At 49.8% G+C, this 24,492-nt stretch overlaps 12 protein-coding genes and 1 non-coding gene across 13 annotated transcripts; 6 read left to right on the forward strand and 7 right to left on the reverse strand.

The window, feature by feature from the left end:
- Positions 1 to 476: 476 nt before the first annotated feature.
- Positions 477 to 1,741, reverse strand: ASPGLDRAFT_45248 (uncharacterized protein). The gene has a single exon (XM_022546198.1). It carries the CDS (start codon positions 1,453 to 1,455, stop codon positions 784 to 786), a length of 672 nt encoding a protein of 223 aa, XP_022402898.1. The 5' UTR covers positions 1,456 to 1,741; the 3' UTR covers positions 477 to 783.
- A 1,245-nt stretch (positions 1,742 to 2,986) lies between these two features.
- ASPGLDRAFT_t64 lies at positions 2,987 to 3,059 on the forward strand. The gene has a single exon. It is a non-coding gene; the product is annotated as a tRNA-Lys (tRNA).
- Positions 3,060 to 3,088: 29 nt separating this feature from the next.
- ASPGLDRAFT_45251 (GFA family protein) lies at positions 3,089 to 3,961 on the reverse strand. Its single transcript, XM_022546199.1, has 4 exons — positions 3,839 to 3,961; positions 3,733 to 3,779; positions 3,615 to 3,678; positions 3,089 to 3,544 (listed from the first exon to the last, which is right to left on the reverse strand). The coding sequence occupies exons 1-4, from the start codon at positions 3,888 to 3,890 to the stop codon at positions 3,297 to 3,299; spliced, it is 411 nt and encodes a 136-aa protein (XP_022402899.1). The 5' UTR covers positions 3,891 to 3,961; the 3' UTR covers positions 3,089 to 3,296.
- A 255-nt stretch (positions 3,962 to 4,216) lies between these two features.
- Positions 4,217 to 4,809, reverse strand: ASPGLDRAFT_122339 (GFA family protein; the record flags this gene model as incomplete). The annotated part of the gene is made up of 4 exons (XM_022540316.1): positions 4,217 to 4,464; positions 4,530 to 4,593; positions 4,644 to 4,690; positions 4,758 to 4,809. The coding sequence occupies 4 exons, from the start codon at positions 4,807 to 4,809 to the stop codon at positions 4,217 to 4,219; spliced, it is 411 nt and encodes a 136-aa protein (XP_022402900.1).
- Positions 4,810 to 6,833: 2,024 nt separating this feature from the next.
- Positions 6,834 to 7,931, forward strand: ASPGLDRAFT_45255 (sugar phosphate isomerase/epimerase family protein). The gene has a single exon (XM_022546200.1). It carries the CDS (start codon positions 6,850 to 6,852, stop codon positions 7,882 to 7,884), a length of 1,035 nt encoding a protein of 344 aa, XP_022402901.1. The 5' UTR covers positions 6,834 to 6,849; the 3' UTR covers positions 7,885 to 7,931.
- Positions 7,932 to 8,205: 274 nt separating this feature from the next.
- On the reverse strand, positions 8,206 to 9,787 carry ASPGLDRAFT_122902 (sugar porter family MFS transporter; the record flags this gene model as incomplete). The annotated part of the gene is made up of 2 exons (XM_022540364.1): positions 8,206 to 9,258; positions 9,314 to 9,787. 2 exons carry the CDS (start codon positions 9,785 to 9,787, stop codon positions 8,206 to 8,208), a joined length of 1,527 nt encoding a protein of 508 aa, XP_022402902.1.
- A 408-nt stretch (positions 9,788 to 10,195) lies between these two features.
- On the forward strand, positions 10,196 to 13,039 carry ASPGLDRAFT_65342 (uncharacterized protein; the record flags this gene model as incomplete). Its single annotated transcript, XM_022548887.1, has 8 exons — positions 10,196 to 10,228; positions 10,303 to 10,382; positions 10,429 to 11,391; positions 11,450 to 11,658; positions 11,707 to 11,839; positions 11,893 to 12,114; positions 12,168 to 12,323; positions 12,379 to 13,039. 8 exons carry the CDS (start codon positions 10,196 to 10,198, stop codon positions 13,037 to 13,039), a joined length of 2,457 nt encoding a protein of 818 aa, XP_022402903.1.
- Positions 13,040 to 13,618: 579 nt separating this feature from the next.
- Positions 13,619 to 14,905, forward strand: ASPGLDRAFT_45257 (uncharacterized protein). The gene is made up of 3 exons (XM_022546201.1): positions 13,619 to 13,704; positions 13,757 to 14,025; positions 14,078 to 14,905. Exons 1-3 carry the CDS (start codon positions 13,656 to 13,658, stop codon positions 14,813 to 14,815), a joined length of 1,056 nt encoding a protein of 351 aa, XP_022402904.1. The 5' UTR covers positions 13,619 to 13,655; the 3' UTR covers positions 14,816 to 14,905.
- Positions 14,906 to 15,486: 581 nt separating this feature from the next.
- ASPGLDRAFT_122161 (uncharacterized protein) lies at positions 15,487 to 15,897 on the reverse strand (the record flags this gene model as incomplete). The annotated part of the gene is made up of 2 exons (XM_022540296.1): positions 15,487 to 15,543; positions 15,601 to 15,897. Coding segments are annotated over 2 exons (354 nt in total), but the record flags the coding sequence as incomplete, so codon positions are not given.
- Positions 15,898 to 16,841: 944 nt separating this feature from the next.
- Positions 16,842 to 18,164, forward strand: ASPGLDRAFT_24344 (putative zinc metallopeptidase; the record flags this gene model as incomplete). The annotated part of the gene is made up of 2 exons (XM_022543379.1): positions 16,842 to 16,854; positions 16,900 to 18,164. 2 exons carry the CDS (start codon positions 16,842 to 16,844, stop codon positions 18,162 to 18,164), a joined length of 1,278 nt encoding a protein of 425 aa, XP_022402906.1.
- Positions 18,165 to 18,190: 26 nt separating this feature from the next.
- Positions 18,191 to 19,174, reverse strand: ASPGLDRAFT_65345 (NAD(P)-dependent alcohol dehydrogenase; the record flags this gene model as incomplete). Its single annotated transcript, XM_022548888.1, has 1 exon — positions 18,191 to 19,174. The coding sequence occupies one exon, from the start codon at positions 19,172 to 19,174 to the stop codon at positions 18,191 to 18,193; it is 984 nt and encodes a 327-aa protein (XP_022402907.1).
- Positions 19,175 to 19,890: 716 nt separating this feature from the next.
- On the forward strand, positions 19,891 to 22,928 carry ASPGLDRAFT_65346 (lipase/esterase family protein; the record flags this gene model as incomplete). Its single annotated transcript, XM_022548889.1, has 4 exons — positions 19,891 to 19,959; positions 20,011 to 20,484; positions 20,588 to 20,736; positions 20,783 to 22,928. The coding sequence occupies 4 exons, from the start codon at positions 19,891 to 19,893 to the stop codon at positions 22,926 to 22,928; spliced, it is 2,838 nt and encodes a 945-aa protein (XP_022402908.1).
- Positions 22,929 to 23,158: 230 nt separating this feature from the next.
- On the reverse strand, positions 23,159 to 24,348 carry ASPGLDRAFT_122812 (Mrp/NBP35 family ATP-binding protein; the record flags this gene model as incomplete). Its single annotated transcript, XM_022540360.1, has 4 exons — positions 23,159 to 23,829; positions 23,890 to 24,009; positions 24,107 to 24,242; positions 24,292 to 24,348. The coding sequence occupies 4 exons, from the start codon at positions 24,346 to 24,348 to the stop codon at positions 23,159 to 23,161; spliced, it is 984 nt and encodes a 327-aa protein (XP_022402909.1).
- Positions 24,349 to 24,492: the final 144 nt, after the last annotated feature.

Below are 24,492 nucleotides of genomic sequence, written 5' to 3' on the forward strand. Positions count from 1 at the left end.
TATAAACCATTAATTATGATAATCCCCGCCAACAAATAACACTCCGCCATACATGCGGAGAAACGACGATTCTGCAGAACTAGTACAAATCCACCACTCCGAAAACACTAGGGACAGGGACTTACATGTCGCCGAGATATCCGGCCAGTTAGAGTGCAGTTTGAAGTGAGCGGGAGGAGGAGATGCAGGTTGTGCAGGTTGGGGTGTTGTTATTGATTTGTGGGTGTTGTGTTGATGGAGGTGGGGTGAGATGGTGGATTTCATGTGATGGTCTTCTTGATCGTGCTATGTGTGTTCTACGGATATAGGTGGAAGGTAAATACTGTGGTATGGGTATCGGTATCATTAATCTAACTATCTAAAATACATAAAATAACTGTACAGTGAGTCACAAATCACTAGTTGCAAACATGCACGCAGCGAAATAGACTCGGGATGACGCGCCGTAGGACATGCAGTAGTCGTCCTGCGGGGTCTTTTTTTTTATTTTTTTTTTTCTCTCTCTCTCTCTCTCTTTTTTTCTGTTTTGGTGGCGTTGGGTATGGGTATCACGAAACAAAAGGAAATCGTTACAAATGAAAGCATGGCCCCGTCTGTCCTGGAAATAAGCCGGTAAGGTTCAATCCTGTGGTCCGAAGTGGATTGTCCTAATCAGATCTCATGGAATCTTGGATATACACCGGGGGCAGAAACCGGTGCTTATTCCCTCATGGCAGACTGGGATTGTTCGGGTATGTGTAACACAATAGGAGTGTCAAGGTGGAATGGTGAAACAAATGAAAATCAAAGGTGGTAGTCGATTGGCCAGTTGCGACGAGGAGATGGTCTCCTCCGGTCCACTCGGTCTACAACGTCTTCTTCATACAGCGAACCCCTGGTCGACGACGAGGAACGGACTGATGAGGAAGAAGAGGGGTAGACAATGACCCGGTGCTTCATGTTGCGCTGCGGCGACCGCTCGATGACTTCAGTGCTGAGGGACGGGGTCTGCGATGCCGGCCGTCGAGGGGCAACGGGGTATGTAGGGTCGTAGCTGATAACGGGACGAGCCGGCGACTCGCTCCGTTGGCTCTGGTTGTCCTTCTCCTTCTTCTCCTTCTGCTTCTGGTCCTCGAAGCGGACCTCCTTGCGGCGTAGTGGGAGGCCGTATTGGACTGCTAGGAGGAGTCGGCGGGTGGATTCGCAGTTCATGGGGATTTGGACCAGGGTGGCCTGGTTTAGTTCGCGGTCGACGACGGAGTGCGCCATGTCGTTGATGGCGTAGATGTACTTGTCGACGTCGATGGCGTATTGGTTTCCGCGATCGCAGAGGGTGTTGTTCTCGTCAAAAGTCTTGATGGGGTCTTCGCATCGGGGGCAGTGGGTGGCATGGCGCTCGAAGGCGTTCACCACGTAGTCCTCGTCGTGCTCGAGACGGCGCACGACGGGCTCAAGCATCTGGATAGGAGCCGGCATAGTTGCGGTTGGATGCGCGTATGGAGTAGAGATGTATGAATGCAGGTTGATTTATGGCTCGCTTGAGCACGCTGGACTGGACGTGAATGCAGTAAATGTAAGTGAAGTGAATGAGAAGCAAAGAGAGGGGACCGGTGAATTTATAGAATTCAGAGCCGGTAGGCAGATGATCCCCGAGGCGCATTTGACACTGCTTTCTATAGATGCTACTGTTTCCACGGGCCAAACGGCGCATTTCCACTGATGCCTGCGGAAGTCAGAAAATCGCAGTGATTCACTCCCAGAATTTTCAGGCAGTGCTTTGTTGACAGAGCCATTGTCCTGCATCTGATTAGTTCCTTCTTCCAGTGGCATCTCGATCGGGACTGGTTGCGATCCTCGATCCTGCAGGTAGCCGGCGGATGACTCTTAGGATTGGACCTGAATCGTTGTTGCTGGTGTATGCCTGGGTTAGTCACTGCGGCTCATCGGCGAAACGCTTACTTGTCTGGGAGTCGGGGAGTTCGAGTCATCGCGCGGTGACGTTGAATTACTTGCAGTGGTGGTGATCGTGAAGCTATTCAACTGTGGCTGGAGTGTACTGCCACCCCCTCCGCAAACGCCTATCTACGGGGTAGACACCTATTCTCTACAAGTACAGTCCAACTGTTCTTACTCCTATCTTACTCCCATGTCATCACTTCTTCAGATTGCAACACTCTAAATCACGAACATTATTGAATGATTACTCTTGCAGGCAGCAACAACAAGTTCCCGTCCTGGACTCTTAGTGCATACACTCATCGCCAACAACGAACCAATCCAAGCCCATCCATCACCAACACATTCGGCCCCAAGCGCATTCTAAAAATGCATTCAAGCTTCTATATTTACCAAGAGCCATTCTGAACCAAGTGACTACCGCCATGAAAAAGCGCCGGTCATGAACACCTTTCAGCCTCGTCCACCCGCTCAGGCAGACTGGTCATCTCATAGCGCTCGGCTCAGCCACAGCTCGTGTGGGATCACCAGGGCTGTGTCTTCATTTGCCATTGAAGCCACACTCTACGGTTGCATGCAGGGGCCGATGCAGTCATCTCGAATCCTGGATTATGAATTATGGATTCTGATCTAGACGGTCTTTTGTACGGTGTACTGTGGCTTGCTCGACTTGGTCCAGACTGTTGTCGGTTTGTTTGCGGCTCTACTGATGCATGTGATGTTGACTGTTCTGGTCTAGACTATGGGCATGTTGATGTTTTGTTCTAGAACAGCGCCCGTCGATGTGTTGATAACGTGGCATCCGGATATATATTCTGATAGCACTGGCCTCTTGTCTCGACCGCTATCGAATTCGAAACGTTTACCTACGCGCGCGGGACGAAGAATACAGCTGGCGCATCATGAAACACTTTGACCACGACGTCCTTCCACGCACCACGTTCAGCGACAAGTTTATCGACCCGGCGTTAACTCAATGCCGAGTGTCGAGAGAGCGAACCGACTGTTGCCGCATGTCAACCGCGCAACCCAAACACCATAACAAGAACTAGCCGGGCTAGCTCAATCGGTAGAGCGTGAGACTCTTAATCTCAAGGTTGCGGGTTCGACCCCCGCGTTCGGCTTTCATTTTTGCTCTTTTTGCTGTGGTTGAATCGTTGTCTGGTTTGGAATGGAAACGGTTCAAACGGTGGTTCAGATTTTTTTGTGGTTCGGTCCACTGTGGGTATGTATGTATGTATGGGTAGACCCACATGCAATGGAATGCTGCACGGAAAGACATCTTGACACATGTTTGACAGTGTCTGACTTGACATATTTATCCAACATCACGCAGTCCGAATAGTACTACTCCGTACAGCTCACATAGTCCTCTCCTGCCTTGCCCCCTCAACACCCGACACAAACCCCACCCGATCCTTAACAAAAACCTCCACATTTACACGCCCCCTCAGTCCATTCTCCCCATTATCCAGCGTCCCGGCCTTAATAGTAGTAATATCAGGCATGATATCAGGCTGGCTGTAGAGACTTGAGCCGCAGTCAGGACAGAAGAAGTGGCGGTTGTTTTTGCCCGAGTTTCCGGTTATGTCGCAGTGTTTGGGGTTTCCTATATGTATCGATTAGACTATTATTGTCTTGGAATGACACACTGGGAGATGGGAAAGTAGGTAAAGTACCCTTTGTGATACTGAAAGAGTCGCGGGGGACCATGAGGTTGGAGGTGAAGGCGCTGCCGGTCCACTGGTGCTGTTAGAGTCGACATTGATTTCGTATACAAGCTATGACGGAGAGTACCTTTTGGCAGTCGATACAGTGGCAGAGAGCCGTGATGAGGGGCTCCGCTGGTACCATCAGTTTAGTTCAGTATCGAATAACTCCGCACTATCGAGTCGAGACATACACTCAGCAGCATAGGCGATACCACCACACATGCAAGATCCGGACAAAGTCATTCTGTCGTACTATTCTTCCAGGCTGATTGAAACCGGTGATTAGTGTAGCGCAGCAGAAAAGTGACCAGGTCATCTATTATTTATAGCCGTGTAGTGTATCTTGCATGATGGCGGGGTAATATGAACGCACGGGAGTGATTGTTCCATCGCCATCTCGTACTTTCTTGATGGTTCGATATATCAGTGCTACAGTGTTTTTTTTTTTTTTTTTCGGGGGTAGAGGGTTAGAAAGAGATATGCTGCTTTTATAGTAGCTAATCCAGTAGCTTAGTTTAACCGAGGACCTTGATGGCATCTATTTCTGATTGATCAGTGTAGCATAATTACTACATAGTTGTCTCCTGCTTGGCCCCCTCAATAGCAGGCACAAAACCCACCCGATCCTTAACATAGAACTCAACGTCCACATGGCCCTGAAGACCAGTCTCCCCATTATCCAGCGTCCCAGCCTTGATAATAGTCTTGTCGGCCATGATCTCGAGCTCGGTGTAGAGACTTGATCCGCACTCGGGGCAGAAAAAGTGGCGGTTGTTTTTACCTGACTTGCCGGTTACATCGCAGTGTTTGGGGTTCCCTTTATATGAATTGAATAAGTCAAGGGATTATTGTCTTGAGATGACACCGGGGGATAGGAAATACCCTTCGTGATACTGAACGAGTCGCGTGGTACAACGACATTGGAAGTGCAGGGGCCGCCGGTCCACTGTGTTGCTATTAGCTATTCATACATAGTAGCGGAAAAGAAGAGACTACCTTCTGGCAATCAGTGCAGTGGCAGAGAGCCGTGACGAGAGGTTCCGCTAGCATTGTATCAGCATCTACTATGGCATCGGGTTATATGCGAGGTAGCTTGTCAAGGCAGCATACACTTAGCAGCATAGCCGATAGAACCGCACATGCAGGATCCTGTTAGAGGCATTTTCGGATTGATTTTCAGGGTTGAATTGTTTTTTTGTTGATATGTACGTTGATATATACAGAGAGGAGTAGTGACGGAAGTGACCAGGTCAGTCATTTATAAGTAGCGATGCTGGCGGGGTAATGCGGAGGTCCGGATTGTGCATCGCCGATGGGATTTCATTCTGTAGCATTTTGATATCGGTACTGATACTATTTGACGTGGAAAAAATTGGTAGAGCTACAGTGTACAGAGATAGATGTAGATCTGGAGATCGACCGGTTTTATAGTAGGATTGAGGACCTTGATGGTATATATTTTCTAGGGTATGGCGTGAACAGGTCGGCGATCTAAACGCCGACCATCAATTAGATGTCAATGTCAGTTACGATACATGACGAGAGCCACGTGGGGAGACGTTGAAGTGCTACTTGAATGCCGGATTGTTACATTGAGTAACCTCATGTCAGGTACCGGATGATTTTGTAGGCCTACATCGACATGCCACGGAGTATTACAATGCAAGATGGTATTCGTTCCGGTCCGCGTACGTAGTGCATTGCTTAGCATGCCAGGTACAGCATGATGCTTGGTATGCGGGACAGAAGTACGGAATACAGAGTGTTGGTGGTCCAAAGAATATCCAATTATTCGTATTATTTTCCTAATCCATTTCATGTACTTTCCACCTGAGCCTGACTCAATTGTTGTATCCAAAATCACCTGCTCCGGTTAGTATACCCGACTAACAACCGAATATGTCAAAACTAACCAATACCCAACCATATAACCCTCCCAATAGACATATCACGTCGTATTCCACATATCAAATACTATCACCTACTCCTCTACTCAACATTAGCTTCAATCCATCGCCTCGACGCAAGGGGATACTCACTAACGCAAGTAAACGTGTCGATATCGCACACGGTGCACTCGACCAAGCAACTGCCGGGTCCATTGCATATCTGGCCACAATTGCCATCGTCCTGCTTTTCGAGGGTCTTGAGGGTGCGCAGGGAGTCAGGGATGGCGCTGGCGGTGACGGTGGTGAGGGTCGTGAAGGCGACGAGGAGGGATTTGAGGTGCATGTTGGTTTTGTTGGTGGATTGAGTATGAGTATGAGTATCGAGATTGAGGAGGATTTACAGTTAGGTAAGAGAGAAGAAAGGTTGCAAAAGAAAATCAAGGAAGAAGAGACACCTCCTATATATAGGAAAGTCCATCACATTCACTCCAATATCACTCAAAAGAAAACATGCATTCACAGCCTCCATATCAAAGAATCTACCAGCATTAACTTTGGATACACCATGAAGCAACCAATCATCTGCTCTGTCAGTGAATATGTTTTTGACAGCTCTTTGAAACGGGGCCTTGTTTTCTTTGTCTGATCCTGGTTGTTTTTGCCCCTGCGTTGAGCTGAGCGGGTTCGGGGGTGCCGAGTTTAGGGGTCGTTGGATTTGAGCTGTCAGTGAGATTTACTCCGTGCTTGATACTAAGTAATTGATAGTAGGGGTGTTCGAAGGGTCTCCAGAGGGAATATGTAAACATACTGTAGCTGTACGGAGTAGACCGGATTACCATTTCGGGCGGATGCGCTATGAAAATGTCAGATCCGATCTCGATCTACAGTTCGAAGCAATCGTGATATATTCCCTCCCCCTCTCATTTGATATATCTCTTATATTACTCTTTCTGATATTTAAATTTGCATTTACTATTAACGCAGCAGACCCCAGCGACGATGCCCTCTGCTTTCCCCGGAGGCAAAGGACCTAGGGGAAGATGTTACTGTATACAAGTCGAATCCCACTCGTAGAGACAATGAAGAGACCATTGACCCAGAGATCCCAGGCGTGGTCCTATATTCAGAGGCGTCAGGACAGCAAGACCGTGCAGCTTTGAGACCTTCTAGACCCATCCCCGGGATTCTGCCCACTGGAAAGAGAAAATCGGAAGAATATGTCCGGGTGATATTCCGCGGTGCACTGGAAGAAGAAAATCGGGATTCATACCCCGAAAGCAAAATGATATAACAGGAGATTCAACTCATCTGGAATGACCAATCCAGAATTGTTCCAGAGGCCTATTGTCAAAATGGTATCCAACAAGATCGCCATCGCCACCGTATCCCTAGGCCAACATGCCACCCACACCCTCGACCAAAAGATCCTTGCCGCAGCACAGCATGGCTTCGCCGGTATCGAGCTCGTATATCCTGATCTGAGCGCCTATGCCGAGACAAACAATCTGTCCATATCTACAGCCGCAGAGACCATCAAAGAACTCTGCGCCAACCACAAACTGGCAATCGTCTCACTCGCGCCCTTCGAGAACTTCGAGGGCTCCTCCACGCCGCTGGAGAAGCGGCTCGAGACCGCAAAGCACTGGGTCGGCATTGCTAGAAAGCTCGGTGCTCTTTATCTCCAGATTCCATCACACTACAAGGCTGAGGAATCGGCCGGCGACGAGGCACTGCGTATTTCGGATTTGCAGAAACTCGCAGATATTGGCAGCGCGGAGCAGCCCGTCGTGTCAATCGCCTACGAAGCATTGTCCTGGGGAACATATTATTCCACATGGGAAGACTCGCTATATGTAGTGGAACAGGTAAGCCGCTCAAACTTCGGCCTGTGTCTGGACAATTTCCACGTCATCACGAAGCTATGGGCCAGTCCGTTTGAAGCATCCGGCAAACTCCCCAACGCTGATAATGACCTGGCACAATCTCTCCGTCGATTCAAAGACCACTGCCCACTCGACAAAATCTTCTACCTACAATTCTCCGACGGAGAACGCTTCGATCCACCTTTTTCCAACAAACATCCGTGGTATCTACAAGGCGAGGCGCCGGAATTCACCTGGTCTAAACATGCTCGGCCGTTTCCGTTGGAGTCGGAATTGGGTGGGTATATGCCTGTCGTGGATGTTGCTAGGACGTGGATTGTTGACGCTGGGTTTGAGGGGTGGGTGTCGTTGGAGGTGTTTGATCGGAGGATGAGGGAGGAGGGGTTTTCGGTGGAAACTGCTGCGAGGAGGGGGATTGAGTCGTGGGGGAAGCTTAAGGTGGAATTAGAGAAGACGTCGCTTTAGGATTACTGAGTGATGTAAATACACTGTTATAATATGACTCATGCCCCTTTCCTTCTGCTCAACGTCTATTGTAATCCTTCAACAATGACATTCAGGCTCTGAGTTAGATGAGGAACCTAGATATAGAAACTGGTGTTACTCTGGACAGGCCTACGAGGGGAATTTAAGTCAAGAAAAAAAATATATACAGAAATAACTGTGAGATCATTAAAGTCACAACGACACGATATCGACATGAACATGCACAAATTTCACCAGATAGCTCTGCGATACTCTGTCGCAAAACCAGTACCTATAACGCTACCCTATCTTATTCAATATTTAAGCCACATTCTCACAATGTTCAGCCTCGGCAGCTTTCACATCCCTAAGCCCAACCGGTGTCTCCGTGCGGGCAATCCTCGTCACCTCAGACCAGCTCATATCTTTCCCAACCTCGTGTTTGATCTCAAACAGACGGTCGACCTGTTCCAAAGAAAGATTGGCAGTCTCAACATAGAACCGCCAGATAATCGGGACAAAGCAGACGTTAAAAATGGCAAAGAGCATGTAATACTTCCAGTGGATGCTTTCGATGGCTGTGGGCGTGACCACAACAACCAGGTAAACAAAGACCCAGTTCACCGTCGTGGCAAGTGAGGTACCGATGTTCCGCATCTTCTGCGAGTTGATTTCCGCCGGGTACATGTATGGGATCGAGAGGAGTGACAGGCCGTAGAAAACGTAGTACACGAAAATGAACACGACAGCGAGGATCGACATGCCTTTGTTGTCTGTTCCGCCATAGCGCAGTCCTACGGCGACTAGTGCGAAGCAGATACTGCTCCCAGTGACTCCCATCAGCATCAGGCGTTTTCGACCAACTCGGTCGATGACCAAGCTGGCGAGCGAGCCCCAGAACATTAACGACATCGAGTCGACCGCCGACAGGATCAAGGCCATGCGGTTGCTGAGCCCGACGCTTCGCGTCAAAACAACAGGTAAGTAATATGTAATCACGTTTGTTCCTCCCATTTGTTGGAAGAAGGCGGTTCCTGCTCCGAGGAGCATTCGGCGGAGTGTTTGTTGTTTGTTGCTACTGGCGAAGATTTCTTTGAGGATACTGGATTGCTGCACTTCTGCCTCGTGGTGCACCGTAGCATCCAGGCTTTGGACTTCATCGAGCACCGCAGGGTCGTCCTCTGGCTTGGCCAGGAGTCGTGCGAGGATATTATGCGCCTCGCTGACACGACCTCTCATCACCAGCCAACGAGGAGACTCTGGGGTGATGAGAACCAGGGAGATGGTGATGATTGCAAAGAAGCATTGGAAGCCAAGAGGGAACCGCCAGCTCACATCGGAGTGCGGGATGAAGGTGAAACCATAGTTCATCCACTGTGGAAAAGGTCAGTTTCATTCTTGTGGTAGGGGGCAGGGCAGGAGGGCATACATTTGTGATCACGACACCAAATATATTCGTCACCAGCTGAGCAACAATAAGCCTCCCACGGTTATCTGCTCGTGCGGTTTCCGATTGCCAGACGGGAATGGCAACTGTGTTCATGCCGTTCCCTACACCAGCCACCACACGGCCAGCAATCATTTGAGCCAGGGAGTAAGAAGCAGTTTGCAACACGGCCCCGACAATCAGGATACAGCACCCGACGAGAATGCATCGTCTGCGCCCTAGTCTATCGCCGAAGAACATGGACACCAAGGTGCCAATGATGCAGCCAATATCGTAAGTAGCCACAATCTGGCCCTGGATCGTGGCACCAGGGTACCCGAAGGTCTTGAGGAAAGGTTCATTGTCGAGTAAGCCACCGAAGACTCCCTGGTCATAGCCAAAAAGGAGGAATCCAGAACCACAAGCGGCGGTGACTCCGAATTGGAGAGGCTTGCCTTGAGACTCTTGAAACAACATTCTTCAAAGCTGCTAAACGCAGGAAGAAATGGATATAAATGAGACATAATATAACTCTTGCAAGCCCGATATGGCCGATACATCGGATGTATAATTTCTACACTGTGATAGGGGGACGATTCAGTCTGGGGTAAGCCCGGGGTATTAACTTAAAATCCATACATACTGATGAAAGAAAATGTTCGGCTTTCATTCTCCGAGATCAACCCGCTGATCATCTCGTTAGTTCAGCTGGGAGAGCCCTGGTTAGCTAGATGTCCCCTATCACTCTTGAGTCTTGACATCCCCGCTCTTTCCCCCGCATCTCGTCAGTATCCCTCATTAAGATTGATCTTGATTATTTTCAGAAATGCATCTTGTCAAGGAAATGTACAACAATGCCGCCTGTCAAAGCCTCGAAAAGGAGACATGTCACCATGGCTTGCCTCGCTTGTCGCGAGAGCAAAATCAAGGTTAGCCACTTTTGATCCATAGGGTCTAGTGCCGAGGTCCTACTAACTGACTAGCACTCACAGTGTGATGGTGGTGACCCAGCGTGCTCCAATTGCGCAAACAGGAATCGGGACTGTCACTATCAACATGTCGACAAGAGAAAGTAAGTGCAAAGTTCAAGGAAGAGGTCCATTAATTAACAGTTTCAGGCTTCCTCTTCGCGTCGCTATCGAATTGCTGTCGAGTAGAGTGGATCAGCTATGCCACTTCATCCGCGACAATGGGTTTCAGCCACCACCCATGTCGGAAGAGAAGGATTTAGCGTTGACGAGGATTTTGAAGATACTTGGACTGGTCGAAGTGAACTCGACGCTAACACAGCATGTAGCCGGGAGTAGGAGGCCTTCGCTTGCGACCAACGAGGCGGAGTCGCATTCACAAGGGTCGTCGCCGGTTCCTATCACTGCCGCTGCAACAGATCAATCGGAGGGAACCGAGCTCCAGCCATCTGAGCCGTCGCCTAAGCCGGGGTCCGTGGAGGAAGTGCCGTCCAAGTCCACAGCCCACAGTCAGGCTTCGACAGCACCGCTTCCAGAACACCAGGACGCGGAGGACAATAGCCCGGGAAATATCTTGGGTGCTTGGGATTGGGATATCGGTCTGGGAGAATTGCCAAATTCTTCGGAAGCGCAGCACTTTTTTGGGTCTGCTTCTCCGAGTGGAACACTTCTTGCAGCAATTGAGGATGTCCCTGAGGCATTTAGCCCTGTACTCAGCGGAAACAATACGCTCGTGGAGGAAAATAGCCACACAGAAGACATTGAAGGCCTCATTGACGAGCTCTCCAATAGAGTTGGGACCCTGCGAATTGGGCCCGGAGGGCAGACACATTTCTGCGGCCCGACATCTAATTTCAACCTGGCGGATATGCCAGTTTCAGAAACAATGGAGGTGCATCGTAACGTACATAATAATGTTTCGCGATGTCTAGATCAATTGGGGACTAGCGCAGAAATTCCTGCTTCCTTGGAGGACCATTTAATCAATCTCTATTTTAGCTGGCAAGATCCTTTTGTCCATGTGGTTAATCGAAGGGTCTATGAAGAGGCGAAGGCCAAATGGCTTGGAATGGGAGACACCCCATTCTATTCGGAGGCACTTCGAAACGCAATGTGAGTGCCTTGCTTTACCTGTAAGTGGCAGTGAACTATGTCTTATCGATTTTGACAGGTGTGCACTTGGTGCTGCGTTTGAGCCTCGCTATCATCCAACATTTGTCACATTCCCTAAATCTCTGGTCGACTTTTTCGGAGATCGAGCCAAGTCCCTGCTCGAGATTGAATTGGATTGTCCGTGCGTTGCCACCATCCAGGCAATGGTGATCTTGAGCAGCCATGAGATTGGAAATGGAAAAGATGCTCGGGGATGGCTCTATAGCGGTATCTCTTGTCTGCTTCTTCGTTCTTGGACCATCTGACATTTCCTAGGAATGGCAACACGGCTTGCCTTCGACCTCGCGTTACATCTCGATATGTCTGCTTATGTTTCTAGCGGAGCCATCACTGCAACTGACGCAGACCTTCGTCGAACGGTCTTCTGGGCTGCATACACGGTTGACCAGTTAGTAGCCCATAATCCAACTTGCATGCTTTATTTTCTAACAGTGCATGTAGTCTTTTGGGGTTCTACCTTGGCAGGCCTTGCCGCACAAACATGGAGGACGTGACTGTTGGCAAGCCTGATAACCAAGCAAATCACTGGGGAACCGGCAAATGGACCCCCTACGTATCCCCCAGCCCCGTCAATCCCAATGCCGGCTTGTTGGATTGTATGGAGGCTGTGATTCAACAACAGGTCACACTCTGCGAGCTGATGACCCCGTGTGGATACATCCTGTAAGATCTTGGCCTCTCGAATGAGAATTGCATGGCTAATATTTTATTCTCAGCTATGGAACGTCACGTATTTCCAAGGCAGTTCTGCAGGAGCTCAATGCAAATATTGTAGCAAAGCTTCGAATTTGGAAAGCCAGTCTCCCATCAACTTTACAGATCAATCTCAGCGACCACACTTCACTTTATCTTCCACATGTATTGCTGCTCCAGTAAGCCTGCATCATCCTATCAAACTAACTCAAATTTCTGACCGCATCCACGCAGCATGCAATATTACCAAAATATCATCTACGCCCACCGACCCTGGATGTCAAAAGGCCACCTCCAGCCCCAACCCCCAAAGGGCCCCGGATACCTGCACGCGCGAGAAATGTGCATCCAATCCGCCATTGCCATCGCCAAGATCTTAATCCTATACGAGACAAGATATACCCTTCGACGAATCAACTTCTCAGCCGTCTCGACCACCTCCTCCGCCGTTCTCTTTCTCCTCTTCGCTGCAGTATGCAAATACCCCACTCACGAAGATAACGACATCGCAATCCACCTAAGCACCTGCTTCCGGGCCCTTGATGAATTCGCTCTGTCCTGGCAGAGTGCAAGGCGCGCAAAGGATATTTTGATACGGTTACAGCAGCAGTGGGAAATGAGGACCCGGTCTAGCTGTAGATTCTCAGGAAGATCGAATGGTGGAATCATGTGTGCTTCTCAGAAGCAGGCACGTACCTCGGATTGGTCCGGTGCTGTTTTCTCTGGCATAGATAAAGGACAAGTCCATGGTACACGACATACTGACCTCGAGTTGGATGGTGATTTGGATTGGATGCTTATGGCGGATGGGCAGTTGTTGCCGGAGAATTGTGAAGGAGGTCTTTATTCTTTGCTTCCGAATTCGGGCATTCTTTTGCCAGAACATGCGAGTTAGTAGATGCGCTAGCTACGGACACGTTTGGCAATATTCTCTTAGCCTTGCAGAGCTCAATAACTCAACCTCGTTAAATCCATATCCTCCATATTCACTTTCACGACATTATCCTCAGTCTAGATTTGGAACCAAGTTCAAAGGGGCCGAAGGAGATGTCCATGCCCGAAGCACACACGATTTACTTGAAAATATCCAATGCATCCCATAACCAAAACTTACGCTGTTTGTTCGCCAGATTCGACGGTCAAAAAACGGATTCTCATACCCGGATCTGAGCTTACTATCCAGGTTGGGAGATAGTTACCTCGGGTGAAATAGGGCAATCCCAGTTTGTCGTTTCGAGCACTCGGGCTTTGCTTCTATCCACCCTTCTCCGTCCTTGTTAATACTAGTGGCCATTGTTGCTATGAATTTTCTCTCAAGTTAGTACTCCGCCTCGATGACGCCCTGAGAGTAAGCATACCCTCAACATTCAACTCGGATTTCCAGTTCCGACCACACAACCCCACCATTTTCGGAAATCGCAGATCAGGACCTCCTATTTAATAAAGGACTTACTGTTATTTGGTATGCATCAACGAACCCTTCGTACTTCCTCCTTTAACATATATTCAACATGCCGAACCAAAAGCTCCGAGTTGCCATCGCCGGCCTTGGCCGAATGGGTACGAATCACGCTCACAGAATCCAAAAATTGCGTATTCTAACAAACAACAGGCAAGCGTCACGCTGCTAATTTTGCCCTCACGCCCCGGGTGACTGTCGTGGCAGCCAGTACCCCCGATGAAAGGGAACGCGAATGGGCAGCGGAGAACCTCGAAGGCGTAAAGACCTACCACGACTATGAAGAAATGCTTGAGAAAGAAGACCTGCAAGCGGTGGTGGTCGCGAGTGTTACTGCTGTCCATGCGGAGCAAACGTTGAAGGCTATTGAAAAGGGGCTGCATGTTCTTTGCGAAAAGCCGCTCAGCATTGATGTTGGCATTGTGAGTGTCCCAGTCGTGACCACTACGTGCGTTTATACTGACCTCTGGATGGGCGCAATCTGTGGTCGACGCCTATAATAAATCACTTCAAACCCATCCCGACCAGAAAGTAATGTGTGGCTTTTCAAGACGCTTCGACGCGTCTTACCGCGAGGCCTTCGCGAGAATCGCACAAGGAGACTATGGCCAGCCAGTGGTATTTCGTTCGCAAACCGCCGATCTCCTCGACTCGTCCGGCTTTTTTGTAGAGTATGCCAAAACCAGCGGCGGCATCTTCGTCGACTGTTCGATCCACGACATCGATCTCATGCTCTGGTTCTTTGGAGAAGATCGCCAAATCAAGAGTTTGCAAGCCGTCGGAGTCGCAGCTGTCCATCCGGGACTGGAAATCAGCAATGACCGAGACAATGCACTCGCGACAATTGAGTTTGTCGGTGGGAGGATTGCCTCTCTGTATTGCTCGCGCATGATGGCAGCTGGTCAGGAAGACACCACGGAGATCATTTGCACAAAGGGGTCTTTGAGAGTTAATATGGAAGGCCGGAAGAATCATGTTGAGATCCATGACTCGATGGGCGCAAGGCGCGAGCTTCCGCAGCATTACTATGAGCGGTTCAGGGAAGCTTTTGTCACTGAGGCGCTGGAGTTTACGGCATGTTGTTTGGATAATAAGCCGACGCCGATTACCCTTCAAAGCTCGGTTAAGGCTGTGACTGTTGGACAGGCGTTGCAGCGGAGCTTGGTTACTGGTGAGAAATTGGTTTTTAATGAGGAGGGGGTTGTAGAATAGATAGAGTTGGTGTTTGTTGATGCTTGCTAGAACTCTTTAGCTAGGTACTCGAAATGAACATTTATGGAGTCCGGTTTGTCAAGAAAAGCCCTCAAAACATGTCACTGCTTGTGTCATCCACCCATACGTAGTCAAATAATGATAGCATAATTCCTATACCCCCACAATGACTCGGAGAGCAACTCATGTCGCCGTGGGATTCTTCACCCATAATCTATCCACTTCTTTTCTATTATAAGAAGGTTGCCAACAACCATTGACAAGGACGCCGATTAAGTGATGTTCTTCCGGTGATAATTCCGTTGAGCTCTGCGCCACGAGAAAGGAATAAGTACTCGGGCTTCATTCTCCGAGACCAGTCAATGATCCTTACACTTTAATCTAGGTCGGTGTCGTTTTCCGTTGAAGAGAATGCTCTATCTGATAGGGACGAGCTAGTGAAGTAATCACTTATCTATCATGCGGGCATAGGACAGTACGCCGATCCTCCTCAATATCTTCGCGACAGAGTTACTCTCTTTAAACGTACTACAAAAAAGGCCATGGACTTTCCCGGTAATACTCCGAGTGAAACCCAATTGGAGAGGAAAATTTTCAAACTTAGAAGGCGAGAAATACAGGAATACACAAAACTTAATAACCAATTTGCGCTGAGCTATGTAACGTCCCGTTTACCATCTAAGGACCTTCTTTGGGAAGTACTCATCAATGAGCTCCTTGTAGTAAGGCTATTGAAAAACTGCGTGTCAGCGGCTCCAATCGAGATATAACAAGGGAAGACTAACCTTCAGCTTCTCAGGATCCGGAACCTCGTCACTCTTACTGTACAAGTCGTAGGGGTTGAACGCCCGCACAGCCTCGAGCATTTTCTCGTCGTGTTCATTCATCAACTCATGGTAAGCGCCCTCGCGGTGCCATGGGTAAAACGAGTGGTATCGGATCATAGCCAACCCCTCAGCAGGGATAGTGGATTGATCTTTGACAATGTGGTAGAGATACTCATCATGGCCCCAGCACAGCATCACATTCTCCAATCCACAACCAGGCGAGTAGATTCCAAACTTGCTGCTGTAGACCGAGTTGTATTCAGTGATAGTCCGACGTCGCCAATCAGAATGGAGGCATGTGCAAGCATTTCAATTGTCAGCGTGGGGAAAGCTATCTTGAAGCACTTCCCTTCGGAATTCGCTGACTGGCTCGAGAAATAGACCCTCAAGGTCTAGTTGGTTATTCTTTCGTCTGAATTGGGATTCCGAAGGAGCTTCTCTCATCACACAACGAATGGGCTTCGGTGCAAAGTGCGGCGGAGGTGGCCAGTGTGCTCTTAAATATGAAACTAGCCAGCACCAGGAAATGGTGATAGACTATCTATTGAGTCCGGCTGGATGAGAAGAATCTGGGTCATTTGAATTGGTGCTGACCAGCTTCCCCAAAGGTTGTAGGACTAAGGAGCAGGAGTATGGTGCTCAACGAAGTAGATGTCTGCATATACCAAATTGGCATTCATTTACTTAAGAGAATCATTATAATGGTACCACTATAAATAGGCCGTAGATAGAATATATATGGCTCCTAGGGTTTCCATTCAACGCTGGTGGATCCTTGTTGCAGTGGATATGTAAACATAGTTAATTGTAGTTACGGGGACGGTCCGGATTACCATTTCGGCCGGACGCGCTATGACGATATCAGATCCGATCTCGATCTACATTTCATCGCGATCTTTTCCACCCCGTTGTCGTTTGACATATTTCCTATCTTATTCTTTCCGATAATTACTCCGTACACTGTATATACGACTAGCCGAGCTATTCTTGCTCGCTACTACTCGTAGTGGACCCTTGCCGAGCCGATAACGATGAATGCGTCATTGGGCAAATAGCCGACGATTCTAGCGATAACGAGCAGGCGTTCTCTCCCCGCATTTTTTGCAGTCTATATAGTAACAAGTGTCCTCCTGTTTTCCTCAGCTATTGAGCCATTGTGTAAAGCCATCGTTGTACATATTGCCAACCAATTGCCCACCATGCCACTAAAAGGTAAGCTATACTACGCATCCTCGTGTAAACCCAGCTAACGAGCAGACCCCAACGACGGCGCCCTCCGCGCCCTCATCGAAAAATACCGCCCCGAAATGAGAACCTTCGAAGGCTTCTACCGCAACCTCCACAGCTTCCCCGAACTCTCCGGGCAGGAAGAACGCACCTCCACCACCGCCGCCGAATACCTCAACAGCCTTGATTTTGAAGTCCACACGCATATTGGCGGATACGGTGTCGCTGGTGTATTCCGGAACGGCGATGGACCGACCGTCCTGCTACGCGCGGATATGGACGCGCTGCCTATGGAGGAGGAGACGGGCGTTCCGTATGCGAGTACTCGCGTGATGAAGGATAGGAACGGTGTTGAGCGACCTGTTGCGCATGCGTGCGGGCATGATTTCCATGTTACTGCTATGGTTGCCGCGACGTCGCTTTTGCATTCTGCGAAGGAGGAGTGGGGTGGGACACTGGTTGTTGTATTCCAGCCGTCGGAGGAGGAATTGAATGGGGCGAAGGGGATGATTGACGATGGGCTTTACGGGAAGATTCCGAAGCCCGATGTTGTGCTTGCGCAGCATGTGCTTAAGATGAGGGCGGGGAGTGTGAGTGTGAAGTCCGGGCGGTTGTTGACGGCCGCGGATGCGTTTGATGTGAGGATCTATGGGCGTGGTGGGCATGGGTCTGCGCCGCATACGACTGTTGATCCAATTTTGATTGGGGCGTCGATTGTGACGCGGTTGCAGGGGATTGTGAGTCGGGAGGTGGCGCCTGGGGAGACGGCGGTTGTTAGCTGTGGGAGTATTCAGTCGGGGCATGCGTCGAATATTATCCCCAGCGTGTTGGATTTGAAGCTTAATGTTCGGACCTACGATAAAAAAGTGCGGAAGAACGTCATCGCGTCGATTAAGAGGATTATCGAGGCTGAGTGTCATGCTGGACGAGCGGTTAAGGACGCGCGGGTCGAGTGTTCTATTTCGTCGCCTGCTACGATCAACGATGATGAGATGGTTGAGCAGCTCAAGGGGACGTTTGGAAGTTATTTCGAAGAGAATATGGTTGAGCCGGAGCCTGCTACTGCTAGTGAGGATTTCAGTCTTCTTGCGACAGCTGTTGGTGCACCTTATGTTATGTGGACGTTTGGTGGTATTGATGAGAAGAAGTGGGATGAGGCTGAGGCGAATGGGACTCTGAATGAGTTGCCTGGTAACCATTCGCCGTATTTTGCTCCGGCACTGCAGCCAACACTGCGTACGGGAGTAGATGCGATGGCTATTGGCGCATTGACGTTTTTGAGGCGCAAGAATTGATGTATACTATCATAAAAGCATTTCGTTTACTCAGAAACATGAATAACGATCTTCCCCTTAGACCGTTGGGTACGAAGCTTCTCAAACGCCTTGACAGCGTCCTCAAACTCGTAGGTGCTGTCAATCACAGCCCTGACCTTCCCCTGGCCCATCCATTCTCCAATCTGCGCGATATCCTCCTTCTTATGCTTCATCATGAAAATGACATACTTCCGCTTCCCTCCGCCCAAGAAACCAGGCCAGACAAGTCTGTTGGCAAAAACGGACATCGACGCCGCACCAACCTGCACAAACGCCTTTCCAGGACGTAGAAACGAGTCACTCTCATTGTAGAGATTCTCAGGGAGACCAATGTGGTCGATGACATGGTCGTATACTTGGCCTTGTCCTTTCAAGACTCCCACGACATCTTCCGTTGTGTAGTCAATAACCTCATCCGCGCCCAAATCCTTACAAAACTGCACATTCCGCGACGAGCACGTAGTGGTAACATGGCATCCAACAACCTTGGCAAACTGAATCGCAAAAATCCCACATCCCCCAGAACCACCGTTGACAAACACCCTATGCCCCTTCGAAACATACGGCACGAGAGACTGATACGCCGTCTGCGCCGCAACCCCCACCGTAGACGCTTGATCAGGCTCAACTCCTTCCGGTAACACAGCAATATTATCCTTCCCGACAACCATATACTCCCCCAACGACCCGAATTGCGTGGGTATAGTCGTCCCATACACCAACTGTCCGCTCTCGAACCCACTAACCTCCGGCCCGGTAGAAACAACCCGTCCTGCGAAATCCATCCCCGGCGATGCAGGTTTGGAGACTAAAACGCGAGAGACTATTGGCATCTCCGGAACTTTGTAGTCCGCTGGGTTGATGGAGGCGGAGAGGACGCGGATGAGGAGTTGTGAGGGTCCGGGGGTTGCTGGGGTGCGGGCGGAGGGGTGGAGGGTGAGGTTTTTCTCGAGGCCGTTGGTGGTGGTGGTGTAGAGCCAGGCTTTCATTGTGGATGGTTCTGCCATTGTGGTTGTAGTTTGATGTTTGATTGCAGTTGTGATGTTAGTGAAGGATTGACGAGATGTGAGGTGTATTTGTAGTGGTTGGTGGCGGCGACGGCGACGTAATTATGCACTGCATAAATACTTGTACATTAGCTTATCCAGCCTCAAAAGTTATAGTTACATTTACCTCCATGTCTACCTACAAGTAGTACAGAGTAGTTACCCCTGGGTAAAGATAGTGGCATAAATTAAGTCCAGATTGACACACGCGAAATTAAACGTCAGTCGCAATGTCCACAGTGGATCTGTCAGTCGATCTTGACTACAAATGCGTACATACTTCACACAATACTGCTCGCTGCCACGTACACACTGATGAGTTGTCTTGCAGATGTTCAGCTCAATCGATCTACTCCGTACTGTAGTAATCTAGCTTATCCTACTCTATTCGGATCTCGCCAATTGTGCATCCCCCTGGGTATCCCAATCAGGCTTAGTGCGCCCCCTGCGTGTATGACATCATTGCATCGGTCCCCTGTATTTCTTTTTCCTGCCGATTCTTATAACCATTTCTTTCCTCTCTTTGCCCTTATACGTGTCTATTTGTTTATTGCCTGTCGCTCTTTGGATATATATCTGTCTTTTCACTACTGTCGTTCCTTGGCCGTTGCATCCCGGTCCATCCCTGGTACCTTGTATATAGTACTGACGAGTACATAATGCCATTCAAGACCGTTGCATTGAGTGCGGCCTTGACTCCTACTGTCATTTCCACTTGGTTTTCCCACGTGAGTTCCTCATTCTGGCCGAGCCTATATCAATGGCACTGACAAAAACAGTACTTCCACCGCAAATCCCTGCACAACACTCCCTCCGTCCACATCTCCTACGATGAAGGCATTCATGTCATGCGCGAATTCCTCGTCTTCGCGTCGAAATACCCCGTCGAAGACCTCCAAGAATTCTCCCGCCAATGGGTTCCCAGTCCGCACTGGGTGAGGACCGAGCCTGCCAGCATCTCCGATAAGTACCTCGATTCCGCGGCGAAAACGTTAATTGCGCAACTCGGGCCGAAGGGGATAAAAGATATCGGTGGAGAGGAGTGGTGGCAATGGCGTGGGCCGGCTGAGGATCTGAGAGGGGAGTGGATTGAGATGCGGGATGATTATAATGAAAGGAAGAAGGTTGGGGAGGAGAAACTTAAGGGGAGGAATCGCATTATTCTGTATGTGCATGGGGGTGCATACTTTTTCGGAAGTGTGGATACGCATCGGTATCAGATGCAGAGGCATGCGAGGAAGTTGAAGGGGAGAGTTTTTGCACGGTATGCTTTACCCGGTTGTTTGATTTGAGTTTTGCTAACTGTGGTAGTGAGTGACCGTCCATGGCTGTACCGTTGTTGAGTGTCAAGCTAAGTTTACAGCGCAATATCGTCTCTCTCCACAATATCCGTTCCCTTGCAGTTTACAGGACTGTTTGGCGTCGTATCTTTGGCTTTTGAGCATATACGAGCCAAAGGAAATCATCTTTGCCGGTGATTCTGCGGGTGGAGGAATGGCGCTCTCGTAAGTCAGCTACTATGAGAGACCAAATACCATGCTAACCATTCAGCCTGCTTGTCACTATTCGCGACCAGGGCTTGCCTCTCCCAGCCGGTGGAATTCTGATTTCTCCCTGGGTTGATCTTACCCACTCCTTCCCTAGTATCATCGCAAATAACCCATTCGACTATATCCCTCCATACGGCTTCAGACATAAACCGTCCCAAGCATGGCCGCCGCCCAACTCTGACGAAATCCTCACCATGAAGAAGGAAGTTCGCAAAGATACCGATGCGAAAAGCGGAACAGAAGAAGCAATGCCAAAGCAGGATAGCCAAGCACAAGATACTGCGAAGAAAGGCTACACGTCGCGGGACAGCACTGGTGGTCAGGGACATGCGTATCCGGGCCAGCAGAAAGATGAAGAAGGCGCCGAGAAGGAAGTAGCCGGCAGTGTCTCCATCAACGTGGATGGCAAAACTATCGAAATCAAGGACCAAATCCACATGTACACGACGAACCAGCTTCTGTCTCATCCTCTCGTTTCTCCGGCTTTACAGCCGTCTCTTGGCGGTCTACCACCGCTGCTGGTCCTCACTGGAGGAGGTGAGATGCTGCGCGATGAGCAGATCTATTTTGCCCACAAGGCTGCGCATCCTACCGCATACCCACCTGGCGATGTTTACCTCGACGAGTATGATCCGAATGGGGAGACCTTGAGCAAGTACCCGCCTACATGTGTCCAGCTGCAAGTTTGGGATAATCTTTGCCATGTCGCGCCGACTCTCAGTTTCTCCCGTCCAGCAAAGTACATGTTCCGTTCAATTTCACAGTTTGGCGCGTGGGCGTTTGCTCATGCGCAGAATACGGAGATTGAAATTCTGGCCGACAATGACCCTGCGATTTCGTCCCCTGACGACCACACCTCGTCTTCATCCGCATCCTCGACATCCGGAGATACAGAGAAACATGCACCGCGACACGCCGTAGGCTCCATTGGCAAAGCTGGCGACCCCCTACCCGACTTCGAAAACCATATGATCCGCCAACGAGTCGACAAACGTGGTCACGTCTACCCCCTTGACCCGCCATCCTCGTTCGAAGCATTGCAAATTCCAGCATCCCAAGTCGGCGCATTCAACCCGGTACTCGTGAAGCGCTGGATAGCCGCAAAGCAAGAATGGGACGACAAATTCGCCAAAGAGAAGCTGCGCGTGCAGAAACAGCGGATGAGAGAATTGTATCATCAATTCCAGAACTTCAAGGATGAGACGCCGCCACCAAGCTCGTTGGCCGCGAGACGGGAAGCGCCTGGTGTTCTGCCGCCGAGACGGGAGAGGAAGAGTTATCTGATGACGATGTGGAGTTCTTGGGCTAGTAAGCATGATAAGCGGCTCGTCGGAAAGGCTGGGAAGGAAGGTGGTGGTAATACGAAGAGTGTTGTCGATACGGGACAGATTCGTGCTTCTAGGGCGAGTTCATCTTCAGATGAGGGTGCGAAACCTGTTCCACCGGAGAAGTCCACTAAACCTGCCTCTGATGTTCAGCCTACGGTTAACACCGGCCCCAAAGGCATCAAAATCGACGCCGACACAGCGAACAAAACCCTCGCCGAGCAGCGCAAACGCCCAACAAACGAGCTTAACAGAGACGAATCCGGATTAAGCCAACCAGGCTCCCCGATGACCTACAAATCCTCCCTCGACAGACCACTGGGTAGCCCACTCCTAGTCCTCCCAGACTACGACAACAAGAAAAACACCCCCACTGAAGAAAACGCAAGCACGCGCGCTCTCTTCCACGCAGCGGGAACTCTCCCGGCCTCTGCCTCTGATACCTCCCTATCAAGGATATCGAAGTCCCACCGTCCCACTTCCTCATACACCGGCTCAATCGCACCAACCGAAGACGCAAATAGTACCATCGCGGATGAAAGGTCCCTCGCTGTCACCAACAATACCGGCGGAGGTGCAACTTTCGATAACGCAAGCACGAGGGCATTGCTGAATTCCACCGGCGTTGTCGGGGCTATTCCTCTTGCATCTGGCACTAGCTCTGCTCGGCAATCGATTGATGCGCGCCGGTCCATCGATGCGCTCTCCCGTACGGCGAGTGATATCGATGCTGTGTCGTTTGTGGGTGGTGCGGATGAAGCTGCTAATGGGCGTCCGAAGATGCCGGAGAGGGATGTTTTTAGGACTGCGGATGAGTTCTAGTTTTTCTGCATGACAGGTTAAGGCTCTGAATTGCCTTCACTTTTGTTATCTTGTATATTTCAGGCTGGTCCTGACTTTTTTTGTTTCATTGTTTAGATACCATTTGTTCTCTTGGAAATCTTGCATACTGCATTGTATTTAGAACGTCAATCTGTCACGATACTAGAAATCATCTTGGGTATATATACACTACAAATACAATCTAACCGTCTATCTCAATTCCATCCCATCTACCAGTTTAAACCAACTTTCCCCGCAACCTTTTCCGCAACATCCAAAAACGCCTTCCTCCTAACACTCCTCTCCTCACTCTCCTCGCTCACCATAGTCGGCACACCCCTATCCGCATCCTCGCACACCTTCGCATCAAGCGGGATATCACCGAGGAACTGCACACCGAGCCGTTTACACTGCGCCACGACACCCGAGTCTTCAGGGTCGTCGCCGTGATGGTGATGTTCACCGTGCGAGAAAATCCGCGTTTGATGTCCGCAGTTCGGACATGCGAAGAAGGCCATATTTCTCACCATACCCAACACAGGAACGTCCATTTTACTAAACAACCCGAATCCGCGAACTGCGTCTCGCAGCGCGATATCTTGTGGTGTGGTTACGATCACCGCGCCGTCGAGGATGATCTCTTGGTTTATGGTGAGCTGGACGTCTCCCGTCCCCGGCGGAAGATCCAGAAAAAGCACGTCCAGTGGACCCCACGATACAGAATGTAGCAGCTGATGCATCGCCTTCGTAACCATCAATCCACGCCAGGAGATCGGCGTCGTATCCATTGGCGTTTGGTTGGTGTTTATGTCTGCTGCGGGATCTTGTTCTGGGGATGGGAGGAGGTAGCCCATGGACATGGATTTGAGGCCGTAGTTTGTTAGGGGGAGGAGGCGGTCGTCTGTACCCGTTAGTATCTAGATGTAGGATTGAGGTTGAGGTTTGAACGGAGGGGACGCACTTTCGTCGAGCCGCGGCTGGCCGGAGAGATTGAGGAGTGTCGGGATCGAGGGGCCGAAGATATCGGTGTCTAGGATGCCGGTGCGGATTCCGCGGCGGGCGAAGGAGAGGGCGAGATTTGCTGTCGTGTATTAGCTTGCATTGCATTGTATAAAACGGTGATGCATCTCGGAACCAAATTCCACACCAGTGTGTTGGTTTTGTGACGATGTACGTACTTGCTACCGTCGACTTCCCGACACCACCCTTCGCAGACGAAACTGCAATAACCTTCTTCACATCTCGAATCTTGCGCTTCTCCGGTAATCCGCGCCGGCTCCGGAGTGACGGCGGGGTGCCGGAGCGAGGTAGGCCCTAATAGCGTTAACATTCGCATTACTTTCTTAGAACAAGAGATACTCACTAGTGGATTATCATGCTGAAGCACTCTGCACATCGAAAAAAGTCTCCGCTGCATCATGCCCATTTCTCTTTTTTCTCTACTTGTGTTGAGGGTTGTTAAGACGATGATTGGAGATGATGTTATAAAATACTGCCTGTGAAAATCTCACCGCCTGGAACAACTACCCCAAACTAGATATAGAATTACCACATTAAAGTAGTT

Source organism: Aspergillus glaucus (assembly GCF_001890805.1).
Source record: "Aspergillus glaucus CBS 516.65 unplaced genomic scaffold ASPGLscaffold_6, whole genome shotgun sequence".
Taxonomy (NCBI): domain Eukaryota; kingdom Fungi; phylum Ascomycota; class Eurotiomycetes; order Eurotiales; family Aspergillaceae; genus Aspergillus; species Aspergillus glaucus.